The sequence below is a fragment of the Crocuta crocuta genome, unplaced genomic scaffold (assembly GCF_008692635.1).
Source record: "Crocuta crocuta isolate KB4526 unplaced genomic scaffold, BGI_CrCroc_1.0 scaffold118, whole genome shotgun sequence".
NCBI lineage: Eukaryota > Metazoa > Chordata > Mammalia > Carnivora > Hyaenidae > Crocuta > Crocuta crocuta.
Window position 1 is genome coordinate 6,995,138 of NW_027551558.1, and position 17,591 is coordinate 7,012,728.

General features: G+C 40.8%; 1 protein-coding gene across 1 annotated transcript in view; it reads left to right on the forward strand.

The window, feature by feature from the left end:
• AFF3 (ALF transcription elongation factor 3) overlaps window positions 1-17,591 on the forward strand; it is a 434,327-nt gene that overhangs the window by 336,326 nt on the left and 80,410 nt on the right. The window contains exon 13 of the mRNA XM_077749191.1: window positions 5,280-5,320. Coding sequence (XP_077605317.1) covers window positions 5,280-5,320 — 41 coding nt within the window. The remainder of the gene's footprint in view (window positions 1-5,279; window positions 5,321-17,591) is intronic.

Sequence of the window (17,591 nt, forward strand, 5' to 3'; positions counted from 1 at the left end):
CAGACAGTTCCCATACATCCTTTGCCCAGCTTCCAATAATGTAAATCCTTCAATGACTTCTTATTGCCCTATGGATAATATCCAAAATCATTCATTTCACCTCCAAAGCCCTTGGGATTTGCCCCTGTCTCCACTGCTCACTGAGCTCCCCCACTGTGTCCTTCATATAGTTTTTCAACTGAGCAAGGATCTAGGCCAGCCTCAGGCCTTTGCTCCCAAACTATCCTCCCTGCCAGGAGCCCTTCCTTCCCCACCCACTCCCATGTCTCTGCTTCAATAACCCCTTTATCCTGCAGGCATCAGCTTTTTTGTGTTTTACTTAGTTAGCAAGCCCTCCCTGACCATTCATTCCAAATGAGATCTTTGTATTCTGTTTCATAGCACCCTGTCCACGCCAGTCGTAGTCCTTGTAATCTAACATGTTTCAGTATGTTTAATTTTTCATGTCTGACTCACTCTAGACCCCAACTACAATATGGCAAGGGTTTTGTCTGTTTTGCCTGTCACCCAAGCCGAGCCCAGTAACCGTACATCATAGGTACTTCACACCAAATTACGGAGCTGTCCATGTGTTAGTTCTGTTTCTATCAAGTACAAAAGAAATTGGATCATCCTGAGACCCCTCTGAATTTCAGCCTCATCCTTTCATTCTTCTCCCCGCTTCAATATCCATAAACTTGTTCTGTGCACAACCCAATTACAAGAAGGGCACTTAATTTCCTCTTTGAGTTCCCTTCAATAACAGATTGTGACTGGTAATTCATTTAGCATACATTGAAACCTGAATGTCTACTGATTATATTCCAAAACACCGAGCTTCCTGTAATAAAGACAGAAAAGATGTCATCTCTCGAGGAGAACCTGGAAAATGATTATTTCTGGTGGAAAGCTTGTTTTGTCTCATAGACTTATGCTTCAGAGTCATTCGTGAATGAGTAATGAACTCAGGAAAGGTCAATGAAGCATTCTCTTAACCCTCTCAACCTATTTTGCTGAGAACAGAATAAGAGGAAAGTTACAAGAGGAGATGATGATTTAGGAAGAGGAAAATATGGTTGCTGTAATGTACAACTCTTGAAAGAAGAAAATTGGGCAATTCATCTAGTTTACTATGAGTAGTTTTTCAGGCTTCAATCATGAGTCACCTAAGTAATTTTTTCTCTGCTCTTTAATTCCAATGTTTATTTATTTTATTATTTTCCGAGAGTGAAGTAAAACAGTATGCAAAAGCCAAACTACTTTTAAGAGAGGAGGCAGTAAAAAAAAATATTTTGTGGTCTTTGCCTTGGTATATGACATACAATTTCAATCTAATGCCATAAAGCTTTTATTTTCTCAAGGAATTATTTGAAATGTTTAAAATACTCTCATCACTTTTCTTGGTGGGTGATGAGTCAAAAGTTTTTAATGATGTAGAATAAACTGCAAATTAAATAGCACAATCAAAACCAGGCATTGAAAATAATGGTGCAGGCAATCAATGATGCTAAATACTGCGGTGTTAAGTGGGTGGTAACATGCATCATGTGGACAGATTGGAGAGTGACGGTCACAGAAAGACACTCTTTAATGACTAGTGGGATGACTGATGTCTAAGCCTTTATATGTCTGTGACATATGTCTAAGCCTTTTGGCCCCACCATCTCATCCATCTGCTAAAGGAAAGCAACCCCTTCTCCAATTCAGTTTAGAGGAATCAGCCAACATCAGTCCTATGTATGGACTTACTCTCACCAGGTGCCATCCACTTAGGATGCATCACTCCAGTGATGGTTGAGCAGCTGAGTCTCTCAGCTTTTGTTTGTTTTGCTTTTGCTTTCTAAATAACTTTCTTATAGGCAGCACATCAAAAAAAGCACTGTGTTTCCCTACCACAAAAGTCAGTAGGAAGTATTTGGAGGCAGGAAAGAAAAGAATCAATATACTTCTTTAAACATTGACAGCCATGGCTAGAGGAAACTTCAGAGGCCATGTTAGAAGTTTCTGTTGAACTTTTGGTCACATCCCTTACGATTTTTGTTATTCCAGGAAGAGTCAATCTCCAGTGCCTCCTGCTGAGATGATGTTAAGAGACTGTACTAATAATGCATGCCATCTTTCCTTTGGGGAGTTCCAAATTCTTTTTGTATATTTAGACAGAGTCAAGAGTAGCAAGTTAAGTTCTTTTCAAGTATAGCTGCCAAAACTCAAAGCCACCTTGATGAGTGGTAAGAGAACCCTTTAGGAGACAAACGTGGGAACAATGATGGCTGCCCATCACCTGCTGGGTGTTTTTTTGTGGGCATACTCCTGGGCTGGCCCTCTGGAAGAGCACAGAGAAAGGCCCATCACCTGCTGGGTGTTTTTTGTGGGCATGCTCCTGGGCTGGCTCTCTGAGAGATCACAGAGAGAAGAAAGTACCTGTCCTCTGAAGTATCAGAGGGGGCTCCTGGGCTCCAAGTCTTCCCTGGGCTTCTCACCTCTTTCCCCACTCCTCTTTCTACTTCCTCAGGTGTCCTCACCAAGAGACGCTCTGCAGATATTCTTCTTTCCTCTCTTGACTAATTAAGTGGCCCTGGAATGCCAGGACATTTGGGCTTTAATTTACTGGAATTCAGGGGAGAAAGAAGAGGCAGTAACCCTTAGACTGTCCTTAGTAGCCTGGGCGGTGACTGACTGGGCTCCCTCATCATCCCCTTCAGAGAAGGAGAGGGCAGTTTGGAAATAGACATAGGTTGAGGGCCAGACTCAAGGTTGCCATATAAATGATTAGCAAAACCTCTCTCAGAATGTAAGACTTTCAATTCCCAGTTTCATAGACCTTATGTTTTTTTCTTAAATCAATGTGGTTATGTCATCTGTGGGAATTATCTAAGTTCCTCTTACTCATTTATTTTCAGTTCCTTTTGCCAGGCCCAGAGGCTAATGTTCCCTGTGTCACTTCTTTCAAATCTGACTTTCATTCCTACTTTGCTGCAGTGTTTCTCCATAGAGATACCCTTGTCATTTTAAGGGGACACTTCCTCACCCTATAAGTGACCTTCCTGATCTTTGAAAGGTTTTAGCATCCCTGATCCCAGGCACTAAATGCCTGTAGTGATCCCACTCATGAATGTAACACAAAGAAACAGCCCTGCTCAATTCCAGACACTATTGGTGTTGGGAGTAAGGGATATCCCAGTTGAGAACCACTACTAGAGTCTTAAACAGGCCCTTGCTCTACCTCCTACTCCAGTATGACCAACACCTCTTCTCCCTGACCACATCCCTCCTTGTCTTTAAAGGTCTGCTCAGGGGCACCTGGGTGTCTCAGTCAGTTAAGCATCTGACTCTTGATTTTGGCTCAGCCATGATCTCACAGTTTGTGGGATCGAGCCCCACGTCAGACTCCATGCTGACAGAGTGGAGCCTGCTTGTGATTCTCTCTCACCCTCTCTCTCAGCCCCACCCCTGCTTGCTGTCTCTCTCTTTCTTTCTCTCTCTCTCAAAATAAATAAACATTTTTTAAAAATAAAGTTCTGCTTAAATCTCAGTGGGAAGGATTCCCTGGTTGAGTCATTCATTTAATGTTTACTCAGTGAATATCTACTGAGTACCTGCTAACAGTTCCAGGCACTGTTTGAGGAGCTGCTGATCCACTAGCCATTAGCTGTCCCTCAGATGGGCACCTTCCTAATGCTGTCCTACCTTAACCTTTTCATTGCATTTCATTTCATAATTGTCCTCAAGTCATCCCTGGACCTCCAGTGTGACTTCCTATCTAGGGACTGAGCTTCCCTGAGACAATGACTGCTTATTCTACTTTTGTCTTTGTTTTGCTGTTTGTTTTGCTTATTCTGCCCTCCTCCTGGAGGCCAGGGCAATAGTCTCTACACAGTAGGAATTCAGTAAGTGTTGGACTGACTGATCCAAGGACATGCAGCTACTACCAAAGGTGTATTTCCTTTCTGTAATAGTGATGATGACACTAATGTGTCAGCTTTTTTTTCTAATCTGAAGATTCTATTTTGTCTACTGTCTAAATGGAAACAGGAATAACATGGGAAACATTTTGGTGTCCCTGGTAATTAGTAAACTTGACATATGTAGTATACATGGTAAAAATGAACTGTATGCACTCTTTATTTTCTGGTACATCCTGAGTGAGCCTTCATCCAAGAGGCCATGCTTTGATCCCCTCCCAATTATAACTTCTGAGAAAGAGAATAGAGTATGACCTTGGCCTTCTGAAGCCTCAGAGTACTCAATGATAGAAAGCCAATGTACAAAAATTTAAAATAGCCAGACAAAAAGAAAGTGATTACAAACATGAGAGAATCTGATGGAGAAATGACAGCCTTTTTCTTTTCTTTTTCTCTTAGTTTTTGTATTATGGAAAGTTTCAAAAACATCCAAAATATCCAGAATAATATACTAATCCCTCAGTGTGCTCATCACCTAGCTCCAACAGTTATCAACAGTTATTAAGGCCATCGTGTTTCATTTATAAATGCCCACCCATTCTCCCTTTGTTCCAATTGTACTGTTTTAAAATAAATCCCAACCTCATATAATAGTATCCATAAATATTTCAAAATAGATCTCTAAAAGACACTTTTAAAAACCATAATATCATTACTATGCCTAAAACAAATCAGCAATCTCATAATACTCTCACTCTTCTAATCCCAATTTCCAATTGTGCTTTTCCAAGAAACCTAAAAAATTATACTTTAGGGGCACCTGGGTGGCTCATTTGGTTAAGTGTTCAAATTCAGCTCAGGTCTTAATCTCACAGTTCGTGGGTTCGAGCCCCACATTGGGCTGTCTGCTGTCAGTGCAGAACCCACTTTGGATCCTGTCCTTTCTTTCTGTATACCTCCCCCACTCACGCTCTCACTCTCTCAAAAATAAATTTAAAAATTCTTTTAATTACACTTTCATTGAGAAAGAAGCTACAAAGGAACAAGAACAGATATTTTTCTTACAGGAAAGTAGAATAAAGCAATGGTAAAAGTGATTTCAGAAAGTAAAAATGAAGTAAGTCTGAGCCACTCTGGGTCTCCAGAGACTGGTCTAACCTCACCTTTCAAGAACTCCGTACGTCTCATGCTCGCCCCCTGGTGGCGGGTGTGTGCTGCAGGCTTCAGTTAACTGGGGAACATCCATTTCATAATATGATGGGCCTCTACAATGTTGCTGGTAGTTTAATATTTGGCCACATGGCAAAAACGTGTGTGACACAGGTTTTTTAAAAGTGTTGATTGAGTACATAATTTAAAGTCAGAATATTAAATAAACATCTCTGCCCTTCCTTCCAGCAGGCAGCCCAGAGAACTGCTCTCCACGCTCTGTCTGACAGGTACATTTTGTCATTTTTATGAACTATAAATTGCTTTATGAAACATTGAGCCCTATTTATTGTGGCATATAATTCATAATCGGATTTTGTCCCTAAAGTATCTGTGAACTGGGATGTTAAACATTTTGCATGCTTGGATTTGTCATGCATGTGTGGAGTTTATTACTGCAAAAATCGCCTTGTTGTATTTCATAGAAAGTATGAAGAATCCCTTGTTGTGCAATGAAACAGGAGACAAGAAACTTAGAGGGAAAGACCTGAATGGTGCAGTAAATTCTGAACTTTGGAATTGGTTGAGATCTAAGCTCATTTTTCAGCAATAAGTACTTCATTCATTTTGAGATGTTGTCTTCAGACTTTTTCCATACCATTTCACAGGAGTTGTCTGTCTTTTGATGAAATCTTCTCATGAAATACTTTGCGCACGTAACCCAGTTCATGGTCCTGAGAGCCTGACTTTTCCCTCCTCGCTTTGGCCTGTGTTTTTGTACTTGTGTTATTGAATGAGATATATAAACCTAATCAGTAAACACACTCAAGCTGTATTTCACATCCTGCTCTGCCAAAAAGGCTTTATAAAAAGATAGCTGAACAGGAATATATAAAGTTATTTTCAGGGATACACAAAAAATGCCCTTTTTGTTTTGGTTGGCTTGTGGGCTTTCATTTACTGAGGTTGGGGTGTGTGTATGTGTGTTTCTTAAAGAACTGTTAGAAGGCAAAGGTGAAGCCTCAGTTCCTCTCCACAAGTCAGGCTCTTATAGCGTTAGAGCCAGATGAAGGAGATGTTACCCTGGCTAGTGGGTACCTTAACATTATCTGACTGTCACCACCTTCCCTTCCCTTCCTTCTCAGTTCTCTTTTTTCCTTTTTTTTTTTTTTTTTTGAGGAATGAACAATAATTGACTGTGTCAACTAGCTCGGTTCACTGCTTCTCCAAGGTAAAACCTGTCACTTAGGCAAATTATCTGTGCACATGGGTGAAAAGCATTTCCTCTATGGTGGCAGGCTGAGTGTGAGTATTTTTATTTCATTAGAAAAGCCTTCCCCATGACAACCACACAAGCTTGTGTGCTCTAAGAGTGGTTGCCACGTGATTGTCTGCAATTGCTCCTGGGATTTTCACAAAAGCTGATAAACTGTACCGCTTCTGAGTCTGTTGGTAAAAGACTCTGGATCAAAATATTTAAAATCTGACACATTAATTCCTTTCTTCTACATATTTCTTTTTTTCCCTTTGACTTATTAAGTAAGAGCTTCCTTCAACAAAATGCATTGATAAGCAAGTGAAAGCCCTCAGTTTACAATATACTGTTATTGCCAATGGTTAGATTTCTTTCAGGGGTACTGGCAATGTTATAAAATTAGATTAGGGTGATGGTTTCACAACCCTGTAACTATACTAAAAACGGTCAAACTGCACATTTTAAATGGGTGAACATTATGGTATATAAACTGTATTTCAATAAAGCTACATGTATAGACACAAAACACTGTGACCTTTGGTAGAATGAATCAAAACGTGTTTTAGGAAAATATGGAATTCTTTTGACGACAAAGCTGCAAATATAAAGGCAAGTTATCAGAAACTAGAATTGATACATTCTAAGACTGCTTCCCAAAAGACATGTGACTCTGTCCTGGATAGAAGATGTACATGAATTTTAATGATAGCAACATTATTCCCCCTTGACTTTTTTCTGATATTCTAAAACCCTTCATCAAACCAAATAGTTAGTCAACCGGTAAGTTAGCACCTTAGCCTCTGTTGATTCTATAACTGCTAAGATCAGAATACTGTGAGGAAAAAAATCCCATTCCCTAGAAACAGAGAAACAGGTTCCCATTGTAATATCTCTTCTTATGAGTTATCTGTCTTTAAATGTAATAGAGCATTACCCCCTTAAATCTAAATTTTTTTTTCTGTTCAAAATTGGGGGAATTCAGCTCATTTTAAAGTAATGAGTTGACTTTGCTATTCTAACAATGCAGTCCTATAAAACTACCCTCTGTGCTTTCCCTAGTCTATGTTTTCCACTAATTGGGGGCCATATGAGTAATTTCCAGATGTGATAAGTATGTGTAATCATTTAGAGATACAATTTTAAATCCTTTTCAAAATAAGAATTTAAATACCTACTGCATTAATTGGATTTAGATTTTCTATTTTCTTAAATTAGGGAATTCTAACTTACCAGCTAATATGTCATTTTCTAGCAAATTACTTATTCTGTTGAATAAACCAGTATTTTCTAGAAAATAACGAGTATGATTCTGGGACATACTGCTGCATGTCTTGCCTAATATTCTGTCTGTCAGATGAACCACCTCAGGGTAGGAATGGAACTGAATAAAGATTCCCCCCAAATCATGACCTTCCCAAGGTGGAGATCTAACCCCAATATCTTTGGCTATTTATAGCCTGATATTAATTTATTTACATAAACTAATCTGTTTTCCTAAATAATTCTTTCCAGCATGTTATCACTTCTTGGTATAAAATTCCATAATGATGGGGTGCCTGGGTGGCTTAGTCAGTTGAGCATCTCTTTTTTGTTAATTTTTTATTTTAATTTTTGAGAGACAGAGTGTGAGCAGGGTAGGGGCAGAGAGAGGGAGACACAGAATCAGAAGGAGGCACCAGGCTCTGAGGTATCAGCACAGAGTCTGACATGGGGCTTGAACCCAGGAATGCAAGATCATGACCTGATCCAAAGTTGGATGCTCAACTGACTGACCCACTCAGGTGCCCCAAGCATCCAACTCTTGATTTCAGTTCAGGTCATGATCTCAGGGTGATGAGATCAAGGCCCATGTCGGACTCTGCACTAATAGCACAGAAGCTGCTTGGGATTCTCTCTCCCTCTGTCTCTGCCCCTCCCCTGTTCTCTCTTTCTCAAAATAAATAAATAAACTTTTAAAAAATAAATAAATAAAATTCCATAATGATAAGACAGTACTTTCATTTTTGTCCTAGAAAATGACAGCACTTGTTGGACCTTAAAAGATGCTTCCTGAGTTCTGCAATTGTGCAGTTGGATAAAAAAGCCCATGTTGGTTGAGGCCGTGCCACCACAGACTTCTTATCTCGTGTTCTGATACTTAGTTCATATGTGGGCCCCTTTCTCTTCCATTTTGCCTTATAACCGCCTTGAGTACCCACTGAACACAGGACGCCTGATACATGACTAGAGCCATTTTGTTTCAAGATGTAAATGATGCTGACCTAGGGGTTTACTTAACTTGGGGTCATTGGGGGATGTGAATGTGCACTGAAGGAAGCCAGTGGCTGTTCTCTGCTTTCCCAGGGGAAAACCTGCATCCAGGTCTTTAAGACCTGACCCGATGAGACTACTTATAAGGAAAAGGGTTGGCATTTCCCTTTTCTTTCTAATGGCAAGTAGAAACTTAGTCCCAGTGGGATGTCTGAGATGACAGTATCCAGATGTCTTCTGAAGGCCAATCTTATCTATCTTTTCATTTCTCCACTTTCCTGGTTTAAATAGGTATTCTAGAAGAAATGCAATATCTGACACTTAAGACTGTGCTTTCAAATTCAGTGAGTCCTAAGTAATCAGTACACAACCTCAATAAATTAAAACTATAGGATTTCTATTCTCTAAATTTAAAAATCTTCTGTGGTCACTTCTGGAGAGGTGGCCTTGTTTGGTCTTGCTTGAACAATGAGCTTAATTTATACTTCATGCCAAATACCAGAGTGTCAAGACTGGCTCACACTGGCAAAGCAAATTTGGGCCTCAGCCCAGCTAACTTGTGCCACCCTGCAGTGACAGGAAGGGTTGCATGAGGGTAGAATGGCACTTCTTTTTGTTCTTTCCTACAGCTGACTGTGGAACTTTTTATCTATTTTATGCCTTTGAAAGTCATCTGGCCTACCAGAGGCTCACAGATTCCCCAATCATGAAAAAAGCAAGAGACCAGGGCAGGAAGAGGTGGCAAAATCCTCAATAAGGTAAAACAAGCCAATTACAAGAAAACTTCAATCTGTAAAGAGACACTCTCCTTCTTACTTATTCACTCCTTATGATGTGCCTCCCAACTGGTTTTTTTCTCCTTATGGATTATTGTACTGGATAGGGTAGAGAAAGGCAGAGGAGAATCAGGATAAATGGGCAGGAGGCTCATTTATAAAGGTGTGTCTTTGGTGTCGACTCGCAGCACTGTGAAAGCTGCCACGTCGCCAGTAATGTGGAAAATATGCAAAGTGCTGTTCAGCGAAGTAAGGGTATGTGTGCCGCATATGAAGTGCCTTGGAATATGATTAACTTCCCTTCATAAGTAGTAAATAGTAGATAACTGTGATCAAAACCGGGATTTGTGTGATTTATCAAGCTGAGCAACTGTGCATTTGCAGAGAAGCTGGAGGTCAATCTTGAAATCTAGGGCAAGAGGAGCACTAGGAAATTGCCAGGGCTAAGAAGTTAATCATACCCTTGGACTGCTTCCATCTGTCTCAGAGCGACAGAGCTGCTGCAGAACGAGCAGGGATGCTTTATAGCAGCAGATCAGGAATTAATATTTTCTGTGAAACCTCAAGCATCATTTGCAGTAACTTGGGTTTTATAAAAATGGAGCATAATTTCATATGAATAAATCACATTCGGCTGGAAATAAGAGAAGCTGAGAAAAAAACTGTGCTTGACTTACAAAAAAAAAAGGAATGAGCAAGAAAGCCAACATGAAAACAGTTGTTGAAGCAATGGCACTTGGAGAGCATGAGTGGCCGTGTGGTTAAATTGTGCATATAATCATCTTCTGAAATGTCAGCGTGCAACTCCAGAAATGGCTACATTTTTATAGCCGTGGAGATGCATCACCAGACTGTAACCTGTCTGCCCATCTGGCAATATCTCAGGTCCAAAATCCATTTATATTGAAATCCAAACAACTGCCATTGATTGATTCACTTATGCCACAGGCATTTATTGAGCGCATCCTGCGTGCTCAGCCAGGCATAGAGCTGGGGCAGGCAGGGTGCAGTGGTGAGGAGAAGTGGTCATGCCCCTGTGTTCAGGGCTTTACCATCCAGGGGGCTGCTGGCTTTGCAAAAAGAAAAAAAGAAGAAGAAAGGCCTCATACAACTCATTCAGATGAATCACACCCATCAAATCTCCATTTACCATTTGGGAGATGTAATGGAATTAAGTAAATGAGAATTAGACCAAAATGAAGGGGTTTTACTTCCACATGGAGCTAGTGTTCATCCCAAGTCAGGACTGGAAATGGCCCCGATGCAAGATGAAGAGGGCCGGGTGGGCATCAGACTGCAGCGGGGGTGGGTTGCATTCAGCTTCATCTTTCTGACCCCTTGCCAAGTGGACCATCTTCAACCAAGCAAAGGGAGCGTGTCAGGGGTGGCCACCAGCACAGAAGTATAACTTCCTGGGTAATATTTTACACAATGTCCCTGATGTCCTGAGAGGTGAGTCAAGTTGTCATGCGCTACTAATAGTTGGTCTCTTCTGAAAGGGTCCAAAAAGGGGCAATGCAGAACTTTTTAAGAAAGTTTTACATTTCCAACATTAAAGATGCTAATGTGGCATGCTAGAAGGTTTCTATCAGCCCTGCCCTTGAGACCCACAGCAGTCCTTCCAATGCAAAGGACTCCTTACTTATAATGAAGTCTCTTTGGTATACCATCTAAATTAAAAACTTTTTTAAAGAGCTTTAGAGTTTAGAATCACTATCACATTGCCTCATTTTGTGGATCTCACAATAACCTTGTGAGATAGGAAGGACCCGTTTTACAGATAAGAAAACTGAGCCTGAGATAGGTGATGAGACTCATCCAGGGTCACAAGGTAGCAAGTGGCAGAGGTGGGACTAAACTCCAGGTCCTTTGACTCCCAGTGATTGTGATTCTCTCATCCTCCATCACACAGCAACAAAGCAAGTTTGGATGGGGTCAGAGACTGGCAGCTTGTGCCACATTTTACATTCTAACAACTAGTTTACTCAGTCTGTACTAACACTTTGTTTCTGCTAATAGTTATAATAATCCTAACATTTCTGGCTTGGTTATCTTTTTATCCCTAGCACCTAGCACAGTTCCTAGCAATTAGGAGGCACAGTAAGTCACTTGATGAATGAAAGAAAACAATGAGCAAATAAATGAATAAACTAGGACCAATGTTCTGTGGTTAAATGATGGCAACTTTGGGCTGAAAATAGAAAATGTTTTTCTGAAACTTGCTGTGTGCCACTGCAGCAGACCACCCAGGAGATAGAGGTTGATGGTCAGGGACTCATCACTAAGGGCTTAGAGCAGATGTCTGTGCCTTTAAGATGCTGTAGAATTATCGGGGCGCCTGGGTGGCTTAGTCGGTTAAGCATCCGACTTTCACTTAGGTCATGATCTCACGGTTCGTGGGTTCGAGCCCCGCGTCGGGCTCTGTGCTGACTGCCAGCTCAGAGCCTGGAGCCTGTTTCAGAGTCTGTCACTCCCTCTCTCTCTGACCCTCCCCTGCTCACGCTGTCTCTCTCTCTCTCTCTCTCTCTCCTAGAAATAAATTAAGAAATACTATTAACTGCCACACAGGTAAAGAATGGGCAAAAATGGAATAGTTCTTTTTTAATCAATCCAAAAATACCCAAGAAACTGATAAATGGATAAAGATGTGAGATAGATAGATATAATAGAATATTATTCAGCCATAAAAAAAGAATGAAATCTTGCCATTTGCTACAACATGGACAGAGCCAGAGAGTATTATACTAAGTGAAATACATCAATCAGAGAAAGACAGAAACCATATGATTTCAATCTTATGTGGAATTTAAGAAACAAAATAAGGGAAAAAGAGAGATGGAAACAAAGCAAGAAACAGACTCTTAATTATAGAGAACAAACTGATGGTTACCAGAAGAGAGGGGGTGGGGATGTGTGAAACAGGTGATGGGATTAAGAAGGGCACTTGTGATGAGCACAGGGCGATGTATGGAAGTGTTGAATCACTATATTGCACACCTGAAACTAATATTATACTGTATATTCACTAACTGGAGTTAAAATTAAAACTTGAAAAACACTTCAGAAGATTAAAATCATCCAGTGCAGTTAGAGTGGAATTAAATTAGAAATCAGTAACCAATGGAGAATTTTGTGATGCCATGGATACGTTTCCTGCATGGAGAGGGGGTGAGGCCGGATACCCTCTGGCCCTTCCCTTTCTCTCCTCTTCGCTCCTCATTTCTGTGATTCATAATGCTGCCACGACTCACAACACTCTCCCATATTTTCTCCACCAGTGATGCATGCTTCTTTTTTTCTGCATTCTTTCGAAGGATATTTACACTACTGAGCCCCTGTAATGGGTAAGGCATTGTGCTGGCCTATATGGAAGACACGGAAATTCATTACCTATGGATCCCACTCTCTGGGAGTTCCAGTGTGGTAGAAGAAGCTTAGGCATACATGTAACTAGTATGTATATTAAATGTCAACATGTGCATACCTGGCCATCGGTCTTATTAGCACAGCAGTCATGTGGAGGTGCCACGCTCAGCATTTCACATGCATTACTTCATTTACTCCCCATAACAACCCTCTCAGCTAGGAAGGAGGGATTCAACATAAGGGCCCTAAAGAGATGATATTTTCAATGAAGTTTTATTTCATTTCATTTCCCAAATACTCTCCCTAAAATCCTAGTGAATCTGGGTGGCCAGAGGCACATAACTTACCCAAAGTCTTATGGACATAAACCCCCCAGAGTGGTCTGTCTGACTCTGGTTGATGATGCTCTTAGCTGCTTCAGTAATCACACTCGTGCCCCCCCCCCTCAATTTATGAAGAAATAAAAGCCACTGGAGGGGTGCAGCTAAAGCACTGAAGTACTCAGAGCACAGAGGAGGGGAGTGGGGAAGAGGGATTTGAAGTACATATAAAGGATGGGTAGCATCAGATGACCCAGGAATGAAAAAGGGAAGGACCAGCCTCTGCAGAATGAATGGCCTTGGTCTGAGCAAGTGAGGCTGTGGGGATGAACAGGGAGCCGCAGGCCCTTCATTCTGCCGGGGGCGTAGGCGTCTAAAGGGAAAGGCGTGTGAAAGCCAACTCTAGACTGCCACTGATGCAGAGGGGTGAGGGTCACCTTTTGCTGCACAGTGCTTCCTTCAACCATGAGCTCAAGCTTCATCTTCTACAGAAACCCTGATTAACCCACCTACCTGGCTCCCACACACCCATTCCATCAGCACCTCATATAATTGTGGACACAGGCCTGCTTCTGTCCTCTGCTCACCTTATGTATTTATGTCTGGTCTCAACAACTGACTGGAGAACAGGATCCCTAGGTAGTACTTTATGCAAAATAACTTCTCAGTGAGACTTACTCATTGCCTTTCAAACAATGAAGACCAAGAATTCAAATTATGCCTCTTATCTCTGCTCTCATGATAAGGAGGGGAAACACAGCAAACCTTTCGCCCAGCTCTCCCTAACCTCCCCTCATCATGAAGCAAGGATGGAATTTTTAATCCTCGAACTTGGGCTAGAATTTACTTTGGGCTAAGTATTTACCTATCTGTGTCTGAACTTTCTCAGTTGTATAAACAGGATGATAGTAATGCCTTCCTTGTTAGGTTTATGTCCAGATTAAATGAGGTGATAAATAGACAAAATACTCTATTATTCTATGCAGATTGTAGTAATTACAGCACCACTGAGAAGAGTCACTCATCAGAATACCATGAGTTACTCTCTGATTTAAGTCCTACCGAGGGCCTTAAAAACCAGGGTAGGAAAATATTACATTATGGATTTAGTATATAAAACCCTGAGTAGCTAAAAGTGTGAGTCATGTTCTTACCTTGACATCATAGAAAAATAGGTACCAAGAAATCCCGTGAACTATGCCTGACTGTGGCTTGTACCCTCCCTATTTTGTAATATATTCTAACCTCGCCTGTTCTCCCCTAAAGGCCAACTTGTGAGTCTATCAGTCCTAGATGCGACTCACATGTGCCTTCTAGGAGGCTCCAGCAAGTCTCTACCACATCATCTTCCTACTTGACTCCCACAGAAAAGTCAATCTGGGTCATTTCCTGACACCTTTTTCAGCAGATCTCCAAAGAATTGGTCTCATCTAATATTTCAAAGTAAATAATCTTTATTTCAAAAGCAAACAGTGATTCTTAGATACCATGGGGATCCCTGATAAGCTCTGTTCAGGGGAACAATGTGGAGGGAGAAAAAATGCTAAGTCCCTGAGCCAGCGCTCTCCTCTCTAATGGGGCCCGAGGGTACCCATATGTATTCGCAGAAGTGGACCCCCTTGGCCTTACTGCTTCTTCTGGAGAGGCCGTGTAAGTGTCCCCCACTGCCCTGTGGTGGCTGTTAGCTCAATCAGCTGCATTAACAATGTGAGCAAACGCAGGCTGTCAGGTCTAAAATTCAGCTTTTAAAAAGCCCCCCTAGTACTAATTTCCACAATAAAACTGAATGGCTCCAGAGAAGCCATTGAGTTCTATCAGGTAAATAACACACATTTTAAAAGGTCCCAAACTTGTATTTTACACAATAGAACAGAGCAGCCTGGAAGAAACTGTTACAGTCTTTCGAGTAAATAAACAATGAATTGTATGAAGCCACTAATTGCCCTTTCAAATGGTCTAGTGGGTTTGGGGACACCTGAGGGTTAGTATGGACCCGCTGCTGGTTGTCTGGGCAAAGAGGATGCCACAGGAGGGGGCTCTGGGCCAAAGTGAGCTTTAACCCGTTTTGTCACTGCCCATTATTGCTGTGAGCCTGTAGGAATGCGTGGGGCATTCTTACGAGTGTGTGACCTCTTTAAAAATGACCCATAGTGCTGACAGCCACACAATGAAGTGAATGTACTAATGCCACCGAATTGTACTCTTGAAAATGATTAAAACTATAAATTTTATGTTATATATACTTTGCCACAGTTGAAAAAGAAAAAAATGAATGTACATACCAATATTTCAAGCTTTCAGATGGTCCAATTTCTCACATCTCCAGTGGGAAGTAGTTCTCTCTGTCTCAGGATTGAGGTGCTTGAGTTCTTGCCTGGAGATACCTTCCTGCCTTCCTTCTTTCTCTGCTAGTGGAGAAGGCCTCTCAAAGGTGAGCCTGGTCCCCTGGGGTGAGGAGACCCTGAGGTCCCGCCCCCTGCTCCTACAGCCAGGAAGGGATCTGTGATGACGGAAGAGCAGAGCTAATTGTCCACACCACCGGGGGAAGGGAATCAGAAGGACTCAGACACCCCTTAGAAGACACGATGTAACTTACTACTCCCTTACTTTAAATTACCAACTTTGACCCATTACCATCCACACTGTGTACCCCTCTTCTGGACTCATTTTCTCAGACTAAATTGATAAAATTACTGAAGGTGAAATATTTAAATAACAACTCAAAATTATCTTTACTAAAGTCTTTGTCACTATGTCCTACTCCTTTGAACCATCATACCGCTTTCACTTCTGGGCCAAGGTCAGTGGTATAGTGTATGCTTGTTAGTTTAATTTTTGATACACCCAAAAAAGTTATTTAAATATGCAATACATAAAACATCTCAAACTTGGCATTAAGGGCAATAAAACTCTTGCATAATTAGCACAGTTTTCTGTAGCTGTCACTGCTGTCTACTCTTTTCCTTTTTTAACTCCAGTACAGTTGATGTGCAATGTTACATTCGTTTCAAATGTCCAACATAGTGACTCACTTGACAAGTCTATTTGCTATGCTATACTCACCACAAAGGTTGCTACCGTCGGTCACCCTACAGCACTATTACAGTACCATTGACTATATTCCCAAAGTCACACCTTTCATTGCTGTGACTTATTCATTCCATAACTGGAAGCCTGGACCTCACACTCCCCTTCACCCATTTTGCCCATCTCCCTAACTCCCTCCTCTCTGGCAACCACCAGTTTGTTCTCTATTTATAAGTCTGATTCTGCTTTTTGTTTGTTTTTTCATATGTTTTATTTTTTAGATCCCACCTCTAAGTAAAATCATAAGGTATTCATCTTATCTCTGTCTTATTTTACCTACCATAATTCCCTCCAGGTCCATCCATGTTGTTACAAATGGCAAGATCTCATTCTTTTTTATAACTGAGTAATATTTCAATGTGTACACATACCACATCTTCTTTATCCATCCATCTGTTGATGGACACTTACATTGCTTCCATATCTTAGCTATTGTAAATAATGCTGCAGTAAACATAGGGGTGCATATAGCTTTTCTAATTAGTGCTTTTGTGTTCTTTAGGTAAATACCCTGTATTGGAACTATTAGATCATATATTATTTCTATTTTTAATTTTTTAGGCCCTTCCATGCTGTTTTCCACAGTGCCTGCACCAATTTACATTTCCACCAACAGTGCACAAGGGCTGCTCTTTCTCCGCATCCTTGCCAACACATTATTTCTTGTCCTTTTGATTCTAGCCATTCTCACAGGAGCAGGATATCTCACAGGATATCTCATTGTGGTTTTGACTTGCATTTCCCTGATGGTTAGTGATATTGAGCATCTTTTCATGTGTTGGCCAGCCTTTGTGTGTCTTCTTTGGGAAAAAATGCCTATTCAGGTCTTCTACCTATTTTTTAATCAAATTATTTGGGGTTTTTCGGTATTAAGTTGTATACATTCCTTATATATTTTGGATATTTACCCTTTGTCAGATATGTCATTTGGAAATATCTTCTCTCATTCAGTAGGTTGCCTTCCGTTTTTGATGATGGTTTGCTGTGCAAAAGTTTTTTTTTTTTGTATAGTCCCAGTAGTTGGTTTTTGCTTTCTGTCTACTCCTTTTTAAAAATATATATCTAAAATAAAATTACACCTGTACCTTCTTGAATGACTACTTAGTTTTGATTAAGCACCTGCTGCCCTACATTGAATATATTGATGATTCATTAATTAGTGGTCAGTCAGTTCTTTTAAAATGTTTAAACTGATTACACGGGAAGATCTGATCTGTAGTCACCCCCCACCTTTTTACGTTTTGCCTGTTGTTCACCATTCTCACTTGCTCAGATCTGCGAAACTGAACTGAACATAAAAGAAGCCCAAGAGCAACAAGTAATATATCTTACAGGGGGGAAACAAGATACAAAAAGATGAAGTACATTTTCATACAAATGTGTATTTCTTAGCACACTGATACGCTGTCTTTGGATCTTTCACACATGTCTGTACCCTTAATAAGTGGAGGGCCAGCTACAGAAACATTTGTGGTGGGTGGATAGCTCTAAAGCTAATAGATAGATT